Source organism: Thunnus maccoyii, chromosome 18, assembly GCF_910596095.1.
Source record: "Thunnus maccoyii chromosome 18, fThuMac1.1, whole genome shotgun sequence".
Classification (NCBI taxonomy): domain Eukaryota; kingdom Metazoa; phylum Chordata; class Actinopteri; order Scombriformes; family Scombridae; genus Thunnus; species Thunnus maccoyii.
Window position 1 is genome coordinate 18,766,447 of NC_056550.1, and position 10,824 is coordinate 18,777,270.

The 10,824-nt window shown below is 37.6% G+C and overlaps 1 protein-coding gene across 1 annotated transcript; it reads left to right on the forward strand.

The window, feature by feature from the left end:
• The first annotated feature begins 1,073 nt into the window (after positions 1-1,073).
• On the forward strand, positions 1,074-9,304 carry xab2 (XPA binding protein 2). The gene is made up of 19 exons (XM_042391818.1): positions 1,074-1,238; positions 2,890-3,038; positions 3,263-3,386; positions 3,497-3,694; positions 4,164-4,298; positions 4,391-4,555; positions 5,155-5,299; positions 5,391-5,542; positions 5,643-5,762; positions 5,863-5,994; positions 6,603-6,734; positions 6,945-7,058; positions 7,182-7,344; positions 7,453-7,643; positions 7,863-7,985; positions 8,104-8,275; positions 8,527-8,653; positions 8,781-8,887; positions 9,017-9,304. Exons 1-19 carry the CDS (start codon positions 1,203-1,205, stop codon positions 9,076-9,078), a joined length of 2,547 nt encoding a protein of 848 aa, XP_042247752.1. The 5' UTR covers positions 1,074-1,202; the 3' UTR covers positions 9,079-9,304.
• Positions 9,305-10,824: the final 1,520 nt, after the last annotated feature.

The following is a 10,824-nucleotide window of genomic DNA, read 5'->3' on the forward strand; positions in this document are numbered from 1 at the left end:
GAGTAGCATCCTGACGGTGCATTCTCACATAAACAACAATTAAAAATAGAATAGTTCAAACTAAACTAATGTAAGGGGCTAAATATATAAATAACATGCACACACACACATTTTTTTATGTTTGACCCCAGCAATTTAAACCTACAAGGTACTCTTGTGGAAAAGAGAGGAAATCTGCGCTTGAAACCAAAACCCAACACGGGCATTTGTGCACAGCCCTGTATTCTCTCTACCAATTCAATGTACTAACCTTTGAGTTAAATTGAAGACCAATTTATATTAATTTATCTTTTTTAACTTTATTTATTGTATTATTTATGTTGTATTATTTATAGATTTAGATGTTTATTTTTTTGCATATTTTTAATTAAACTGGTTTCTTGTTTTTATGTTTGTTTTCTCTTACTCAGACACATGCCAAAGTTTTTAATACCATGGTTGACTTGCCTTGTTATTTGTAAATGTATTGTTCAATAAAGCATTACAAAAAAGGAAAAGTATCACTTCAGACAAACTAGTGTCACTCCCTTACATACATGCAACATCTGATTCAAAACCTCAGAAGGATAAAAGTACACTTTGATCCAATAGACATGCTACAAAAGAACTCAAGAAATGAGTGTTATCAAATCCTGTTTCAGTATTTTAGACTAACTAATTTGATTGAGAATATATGAGTTTTGTTATAAATATTGTAAATACTAAATATTCTGATCCATTATCCATACCAGTTGGTTGCGGTAATGCACCAATTCGTTGTTTTCTGACCGCCAATAAACCTCAAAGAAGAAGAAGAACTTAAGGCAGTAAGTTGAAAGTTTCCATGGAAGTAAACAAGAGACAGACACTTAAAATTACACTCCAAAGGAATCACACAACACTAGGTATTAGAAAATTGTTGCAGAGCAGTTCAGGTGATGTAGGGTACATGGCTATTTTGAGATTTTAGAAAACACAGGACTTAATAGGAGAATTTAATGCATTAGTATAGTAATTGTTCTGATCCACACTCCAATCCAGAGGGTGGCGGTAATGCCACCTGGAAACACCCGGACGCTGTTTGCCAACCGCCATTAAACAACAAAATAAGAAGAAGGCGGAAATACCATTGTGAACTACACGCATTGGGCGGTCTGCAAGCTAGCGTTAGCTTAAGTTATATTACTATTTTATCCTGGATCAGTCAATTTCTCGGGGAAGAAATGCCTACGCTCAACGGAAAAACGGATGTTATATTTGTAAGCTTACCTCTATATAATTATATATTATAATGTTATCTAATTTGTTATCTAGCTAATGTAACGAATGTAAGTTAAGCTAACGTTAACGTTTGCTGGAATGCTAGCTTGGTGTAAGTTAACATCGTTGAAGTTAGCTTGTTGTGATTTAAAAGCAAGGAATCCAGAGACTTGCTGTCAGCCATGCTTGGTTCCTAAATTTTGGTAGAAGTACTTAAATTCTGAATTCACAATAGTCACGGTTAATAAACTTAGTAGCGTTTGCAATGTACGGAAGAAAATGTGTTAACGTTAATGTAATGTTGTGTTGTGGCTTTAATGTTAGTTTTAGCAAACGTAGCGGTTGCGTAAAAGTTAGAGGACGGGTTCAAAATTTTTCAAGTCTGTCTTAAGATAATAATCAGGTACCCAAATGAACATTAGAATTAGACTTGCTGTAATCATTCCTCCTGTTCATAGTGACCATTAGAATATTCATTCATACTGCATATACAATGTAAGTGACAAAATCCAAAATCCTGCTCTTGTGCAAAAATGTATGTAAACGTTTTGCGTTTCTCCAGGAGTTTTTTGTGATTATTGCGGCAAAAAATGCCTGATTCTGCAGCGTCTTTTCTCATCAATTGCGATAGATTTTGCGTTGTTTCATGTGCTCTATTTGCGGTAAGGTAAAATTGCGGGAATTGAGAAAAACTGCAAGCGAAGGAAAATAATGCGAATTTTCTGAACTACTACCAATGAAGAGTTATAAGTAATTGCTTCCTTTGATAAAAGCATACTGCATATCACAGAAACAACTGTATTTCAGTGCTAATTTTTAGCACTTTTATAGCTATTTTTTTATTTTCTGAATATGAGAGCCATGGACTCAAAGTTATATAAAAAAGAAAATACTGTACTTGTTCCATTTATAAATAAACTTTCACCTCAAAATTAGCACCAAATAAAATGTCAATTATACCATTAAAATTAATTAAACATAAAAATATAGTTTCATTAACTGCGATTATGTAAATGACCACAACACGAAATGTGATAATTGGACCAAATCACAAGCAGCCTGTTGATTTGGCCATTTCATGCAGAAAAGTTGCGGTAATTGCGATTGCTAAATTGCAATTTCCTTGAAGAACTGGTTTATCTGAAGCCAATATGAAGATTCAGCCATTCAAATTAGTCAAATCATGTGGATATCTTTTAATGTTAGTCTATTTAATGCCAAAGTCCCTCTTTTTGTTGCTATACTTCCACCGCAGCTCAACAGGGAAAAACTGTCCAAGGAAATAAAAAGAGGGAATTTCTGCTAAAAAGACTACATGTGGCAGATATCCACATGATATGACTAACTCAGACTGCTGAAGCCTCATATAAGCTTAAGATAAACTTTTAAATGTATTTTTGCACAAAATAATTGTGTGGACACATTGTGGATTTTGGCCCCTATCACTTACATTGAAAGCGCATTTGAAAGGGATCTTTTAATGGCCAGTATGAACAGGAAGAATGATTACAGTGAGGAAAACCTCTTTCAGTGTTTATATGGGCATCTGACTGTTCTAAGACATACCTGTAAAATTGTGAACCTATCCTTTAACGTTATTATTACAGTTAAGCTTGAAGTCTTACATGCTGTGATTTCTGGCTCTGTTAGGAGAACGATGATCTGCCTTATGAGGAAGAGATTATCAGGAACCCATACTCAGTCAAGTGCTGGATGCGTTACATCGAATTCAAACAGAATGGATCCAGATCTACCCTCAATATGATATATGAGCGAGCTCTGAAAGAGCTGCCTGGAAGGTAACTAATATCACACAGAGATTATTGACATTGTACTGCTGCTGTGATGAAAAGCATCATTCATCACTGGTCAAAATATCTTACTAGCAGCGTTGTGCCTTGTTGGATAAATACCCTGACTTTTATTTAGGTCATGTCTGTGGAAGTGTCAAGATGGATTTTGTGGAACACATATTTGCTCATGGTCTAACTATTTTTTAACCTGTATTTCCCCCTTCCTACAGCTATAAGCTATGGTACAATTACCTGAGAGAGAGAAGGAAACAAGCCAAAGGGAAATGTATCACTGAACCGGTCTATGAAGAGGTCAATAATTGCCATGAAAGGGCACTGGTGTTCATGCACAAGGTGAGGCTAATGTTAGAAGTCCATACTGTACCTCTTGATGATAGAAAATAACGTGACGTTGTTTGTGTAAGTTGTGCTTGAAATTAACAATCTATCTTTCTTCAAACTAGATGCCCAGAATATGGCTTGATTACTGCCAGTTCCTGGTATCCCAATGCAAGATCACAAGAAGTCGGCGAACATTTGACCGGGCACTCAGAGCTCTACCTGTCACTCAGCATCCACGTATCTGGCCTTTGTATCTTCGCTTTGTCCGTAACCTGCCCCTGCCCGAGACAGCCATCCGGGTGTACCGCAGGTACCTTAAGGTGAGGACATAGTACACAACTTAGTTCCATACAGCAGCTGTCATTTAGGATGTCACATAAGAATGTTTCTGATTACATTGATGACTGCAGTATATAACTTATTAAAGTGGATGTGGTGTGGTACGATGTCCCTGTTTAGTGTGATAGGTCTGATTATTTGTTGTCAATAATTTCTGTAAATGTCTGAAGATTCTCAGCCATACAGGAGCACTAAGTCAAAGGCCACTGGATTTGGTGTTTTACTCTTAAAGATATTTCACCAGTCATCCAATTCATCTAACGATGAACAGCAAGCAAAGCATACTTCTTAAAAATCATAGTCATACAACTGGATAAGATAACTATTCATTAATGAAAATACTATTTAACAGGATTGCTGTCAGTATGTTCTGTTATTTCTAAGTGAAATTTTTTCCTACATATATGAAAAAGTCCTTGAAATGTGTCATATGCTCTTTATACCATGTAGCTTTCTCCAGAGAATGCAGAGGAATACATCGACTACTTACGGTCTGTTGGCCGCTTGGATGAAGCAGCTGTGCGGCTTGCAGCAGTTGTCAATGATGAAAGCTTTGTGTCCAAAGAGGGCAAGTCTAACTACCAAGTAAGATTTTCTTCTCATTCCCTAACAAGTAATTTGTTTTCCAAGCTGCAACATAAAATAAATCTTTTTGCTACATTTATTTCTTGTGACAGCTGTGGCATGAGCTATGCGACCTGATCTCGCAGAACCCTGATAAGGTGACCTCTCTGAATGTAGGAGCCATCATCCGGGGAGGCCTCACACGCTTTACTGACCAGCTTGGCAAACTTTGGTGCTCCTTGGCTGACTATTACATCAGGAGTGGCCACTTTGAAAAGGTGCTCTTTCTCTGAATAGCTTCCATGTCTATACACATCAAAAATCACTTAACTTAAGTAGTTAGTTTGGCTCAACAACATTACCATCTACTTACTGTATGCCAGTTTGACTGACTATATTAAAGAGAAACTCCACACTAAATACTTATTTCATGTTGTAGTGATGAGGCAAAAAAAATTTCTGAAGCACTGAATCAATGTGAAGCAGTTGTATTGAAAATGGTTCACAGTTTCAAAGCATTTGATACAGTCAAAATGATGATATCTGCTGAGCAACTATTGGTATTGCATTTGTATGGATGGATTAAACTGAGATGAAACAGTTAGTCAGGATATAAGTGGTCTTATTGCTTTCATTATTATTTTGTTCAATAAAGTCTCTACTATTAAAACTGATCACTTTTAAACAGAGTCAACAGCTGTGTTTTTAAACAGATAGCACATCCTGTATCCAAAACCAGTGCGATACCTCTCTGATACAAGTATGATGTAACAAGGCCTTGTTATGTGATTTTTGGCGTGGTAAATGCTGATAGAGAGGTTTCTAGCATAAGTATTTGAGGATTTACTTACTAACTCTTTAATGTGTCTTGTCTTAGGCCCGTGATGTATATGAGGAGGCCATCCTTACTGTGGTAACAGTAAGGGATTTCACACAAGTGTTTGATAGTTATGCCCAGTTTGAAGAGAGCATGATTGCTGCCAAGATGGAGACCACTGCTGAGATAGGGCAGGATGAAGATGGTTTGTACAGATTCATAAAAAGGAATGTTTTCAATTCTGTTTTCAATTGTCATTGTCACGCATGCCTTACTGTTTGTCCTTCACCTCTCAGATGACATCGACCTGGAGCTTAGACTGGCTCGCTTTGAGCAGCTGATAGCACGGCGGCCTCTCCTGTTGAACAGTGTACTGCTGCGGCAGAACCCTCATAATGTCCATGAGTGGCACAAGAGGGTAAAACTGTATGAGGGCATTCCACGGCAGGTGAGTTTTAGGTCCTTTGTTTGTTTGTTTGTGTTTTTTGTTTTGTTTTTTTAGTTTCTTTACATTACTAATAGATTCATGCTCACTGTATCCTCTACAGATCATCAACACATACACAGAAGCAGTACAGACTGTGGATCCAATGAAGGCCACGGGAAAGCCTCACTCTCTCTGGGTTTCTTTTGCTAAATTCTATGAAGAAAATGAGCAGCTGGATGACGTAAGTCACTGAGATCTTTCTTTAAGAGTACTGCATACATCCATTTCATTAACGTGTTTTTTGTTTTTGATATGTCTTACAATTGCTGCATGTCATTCAGGCCAGGACTATCTTTGAGAAGGCTACCAAGGTGAACTACAAGCAAGTGGATGACCTTGCCACAGTGTGGTGTGAATATGGAGAGATGGAGCTGCGCCACGAAAACTATGAACAGGCCCTGCGCATACTCAGGGTGAGATGCTTGCATCACATCTGCATTTATTATTACAGGTGTAATGAACTGTGGGAAAATACAGCATTGGTAATTTTTTTGTACAAAGTATATTCACTATTGAGATTTTTTTTCATAATTTTTAACCTTCAGCTGTTAGGTAGTTGATAGGGTACTCCATAGGTACAGTAAGACCTAAAGCACATGTCCTAATAATGCTTATATAGACATTTGGTATTAAACAAAGACACTAGCTTACAAGCTAACAAAAACAGGACATACTGTTGGTTGCTTTGTCTGAGGCTCCCTCCACTGTTCAAATGTTGCACTGATGTTCAATTGGGTCTTGGGGAAAGAACCAAGTGCTGAGAGCATGCTGGGTAATATGGGGGCCATGGAGATTTACATTCATGACAACATTCTCAGCAGAACTGCCTGTTTAGAAATCTTGAAATCTCCGTAAAAGAAAGACAGGAATTGATCAGTAACAATTGCAAGTGCATGAATTATGGTGATTTTTAGCAATGTGTAAGATATATATAATATATGAGAACACTTATTTACTTGTTTATGGATGTTTTGTGGATATTGTTGAAAGACAAACATTTCTTTTAATAATTTGAACATAGAAAGCTACAGCCATCCCATCCAAGAAAGCGGAGTACTTTGATGCATCTGAGCCAGTTCAAAACAGAGTCTACAAGTCCTTGAAGGTCTGGTCTATGCTGGCAGACTTGGAGGAGAGTCTTGGTACTTTCCAGGTATGTTCATCGTAGGTTTGTGGGGTTTTTTTGTTAGTGCATATGAGCCAAAGATATGCAGTAGGTATAAATCACATGGCAAATAAATGCTCAGATATGTAGTCTTGGTCCACCATGTGCATGTCTTTAAAATTAGAATTGTCAACCCTCTTTATAGGTAATAGATGTTTAGTCTAATTCTTTCTCCATTTTCCTTTTTTTCCTCCTCAGTCAACAAAAGCAGTGTATGACCGCATTATTGACCTCCGCATTGCCACACCACAGATCATCATCAATTATGCCATGTTCCTTGAAGAGCACAACTACTTCGAGGAAAGCTTCAAAGTAATAATATTCCACTTAAATAACTAAACATATAATGTCAGTATGTATTCTTGTCTTGCTCAACGAAGCACCCATTTAAACAATTCTTTAACCTCTCTGTCAATACCTTTCAAATCTTTCTAGGCATATGAGCGTGGCATCGCTCTCTTCAGGTGGCCAAATGTTTACGACATATGGAACACTTACCTCACCAAGTTCATTGATCGTTATGGGGGCAAGAAGCTGGAGAGAGCCAGAGATTTGTTTGAACAAGCCCTGGATGGCTGTCCTGCCAAGTTTGCCAAGAGTAAGTAGCTTTGTTAGAATTTCATTGACAACTTTTATATATTCCACATTGTTTCCACTAATCTTTTAAGATTAAATGATCTGAAGCCCATTGTGCTTTGCCTTCCAGCCATTTACCTGTTGTATGCCAAATTGGAGGAGGAGTATGGATTGGCACGACATGCCATGGCTGTATATGAAAGAGCAACGGAGGCAGTAGAAACTCAGGAGAGACATCACATGTTCAATATCTACATCAAGAGAGCAGCTGAAATATATGGAGTCACATATACCAGAGCGATATACCAGAAGGCTATTGAGGTACATGGTAGTATTATCATAGCACAACACCAGTGCATATTACGCCGCAACAATGAAAGTTGATTATATGTAGCATTTCATACATCCAGATGAAAATCCCCTAAAAACTGTTTGAAGACTTACCTGGGATATTCTAAATAATGTATGCATTGTGATAATTTGTTCAATTCAGTATTGAAATAACTAAAATCTGAAATGTACCTTTTCGTATTTATCAAGGTCCTTCCTGATGAGCATGCAAGGGACATGTGCCTGCGATTTGCTGACATGGAGAGTAAATTGGGTGAGATTGATCGGGGCAGAGCAATCTACTCCTACTGCTCCCAGATCTGTGACCCCAGGGTGAGATAAACCACCTCCTGCCATTACCTTTGTCTCAATAAATTGTCAGATTTTTTATTAATGTGCACATATTTCACACATGAATTTCTCTGATATATTTATGAATTTTCTTTCTCAGGTGACAGCTGAGTTCTGGCAGACCTGGAAAGAATTTGAGATCCGCCACGGAAATGAGGACACTATTAGAGAAATGCTGAGGATCAAACGCAGTGTCCAGGCTACATACAACACCCAGGTCAATTTCATGTCCTCTCAGATGCTGAAGGCCACAACAAGCTCCACAGGCACTGGTGAGAGAGCTTTCAGTAACTCATTAGCTTCTGGCAAGTATTTTCCATAATCAGTAACAAAAATGCACCAAATGGGCTATATGGTGTCTTTGGTGGGATATATGAAATTACATTGATATGATAGCTACACATGCCACCAATAACCTATTGCCTAAAATCCTGAGGTAACACCGCACAGCACAAGAACTAATGCACAAATATGGTTTACTAATGTTTCCATGTATGTCCAACCATTGTGTGTTTGTGTCCAGTGTCAGATCTTGCTCCAGGCCAGTTGGGGATTGATGACATGAAGATGCTGGAGCAGAAAGCACAGCAGCTTGCTGCAGAGGCAGAGCATGATAAACCTAAGCCAAAAGAAAAGATTCTCTTTGTCAGGTTTGTTGTCCTTTTTTTTTTTTTTTTAACTCTAGAGAAAAGTAGCTGTGGAAAATTCAACTAATAAAATTGTGGTTGTGGCAATCATGTGTGCGTGTGTGTGTCTTACCTGCATGTGTTTATGCAGGAGTGACACTTCTCGCAGTGAGTTGGCTGAACTTTCCAAACAAGCCAATCCTGATGAGATTGACATTGATGATGAGGATGAAGATGATGAAGACCAAGGACCAGATGGTGAGTGATGCAACATACCTCGCCTCAGCAGTAAAACAGTAAATGTGATGTTTGTTTAAACATTAATGCAGGCATATTTTATTCATGAAAAAGTATGTGCTAATTGCTTTCTCCTCTCGGCCTTTACAGAGGTGCAGCTTGAACAGAAGAGCGTCCCCACAGCTGTCTATGGAGGGCTTAAAGATGACTGAAAGATACCTAGCAAGACCACTTACTGACTTTTTCAAAGAGGCAGTCCTTGGATTTCTCTTGTAGTCATAAAAAAGACTAAAAACATTTGGACAAATGTTTAAATGTATCCCCTTTTACATTAATAGAACGTGACATACGTACTTAAGTGAAAACGGTCAGAATGGAAATATTTGTACCTTCTGTGTATTTTTTTGTAGAACAGTATATAAAGATATGAACTTGTCATTATTGGCCACATGGTGTCAGTCTTTCTCAAATACAAAGTCGAAGGTAATAGAGTAATTTGGCAGTCTTCTGTTATGAAAAAGTGATATTTGGTTACATGATAACTATAATTTAAGCCAGGTGTAGTTTGACTTCATTTCATTTTTCTAAAAGCAAGGGGTTAACAGGGAAAACACTTTTGTACACCTTATAAACACAGAGATCTTTCTCTAACAGGAAGCTCTGTCTGAGAAAACGGGGGAGGAGCATATATTCTTCAACGGGAAGCATTCATCTGAAAGTGGAGTATTCGCGCCTCACATTGTTGACTTGAGGATCACTAACTTGGGTTTCTTGAAGAACCTTTGTTTTTGAGGTTTCATTTTTTGATTATTTTTTTTTGTTGTTTTGAGATTTTCAAATACAGTGGGTGAACTGTAGATTGAATATAATAAACGGGGGCTGTATGAGCCTTTTTATTAAAATAACTAACTTTTTATTAAAAAAAAAAACTTGCAGGTGCTCCCTCAGTTTGCTGGTCATTTTTAAGGTGGTTGGTTATAATGCAGTGGAAATGTGTCTTTGAGACAGTGTTGGTGAGAGTCATCTTGTGACCAATACAGTCTGTGCATGTGTTTGCGACTCGTGCACCAGTATTTCCCACAGTAACAAGCTGGGCTTTTGAACCTCTGCAAGTTGCTTAACATTGTCTTGAAAAGGTGGTATAATAAAAATGTATTTACACTTGTAAAATGCTGTGACTTTAATCTAACAGTGAAAACAGTGTAGGTGGGTAGGAGTTGGTTTCATTTAAAAGGAGGATTTCATTGATCTGGGAGCAAAGCATTCAAGTCTCACATTGGTGGTGTGATGTCTCTTGTATACTGAATATCTTGCAAAACTCCTAACCTTTAATTCAGACTTCACTCACCACACTAACAATTGTGCTCCAATGATTCAAGTGCACAAGAGGAATGAATAAATACTGTATTCTTCAGATCTACTTCAGTGTTTGATGGAAAGGTCTTGTGCTTTTCCATTGTTGCCACCTCATCATAAGGGTAATATTGACAAAAGACTGGGAAAAGTACTGACTGGAGAGAAATTGTTTCATAATTAGATTAAAATAGCTGAGAGGTAATCCTCTTACAAAGTTACTACAGATGGATGCTTGGAGAACTCTTTGAGCAACATCATGTGATGAGTCACTCTTGAGATTTGTTTTCCAATGTGGATGGTGCTCCTGGAAACAAGACTTCAAAAACAACTGGAGAGACACCATCTCAGGTCACAATAATAAGTAAATAAATTTCCTAGTTTAATTTCCCTTTTTCTTTCTGTGTAGATGTATATAGAATACAATAATGTTTACTCCAGTCCAGTCATTGCAGTTTTTATTCTGTATATTGCAGGGTGCTTAAAGGTACAGAGAGTTATATAAGCAATTGACCATAGCTGCTGATTAATATTGGAAAGTAACTTAATAATTATTTAATCAGAAGCTGATATGAATAGGTCTGCTTTGATTACATCCTTCCTTC

Excerpts from the sequence above, each read along its gene's own strand:
- xab2 (XM_042391818.1), top strand. The coding sequence starts at position 1,203 with ATGCCTACGCTCAACGGAAAAACGGATGTTATATTT. Across the intron at positions 7,644-7,862 it reads TATACCAGAAGGCTATTGAG|GTCCTTCCTGATGAGCATGC; the intron begins GTACATGGTAGT and ends GTATTTATCAAG. Across the intron at positions 8,654-8,780 it reads GAAAAGATTCTCTTTGTCAG|GAGTGACACTTCTCGCAGTG; the intron begins GTTTGTTGTCCT and ends GTGTTTATGCAG.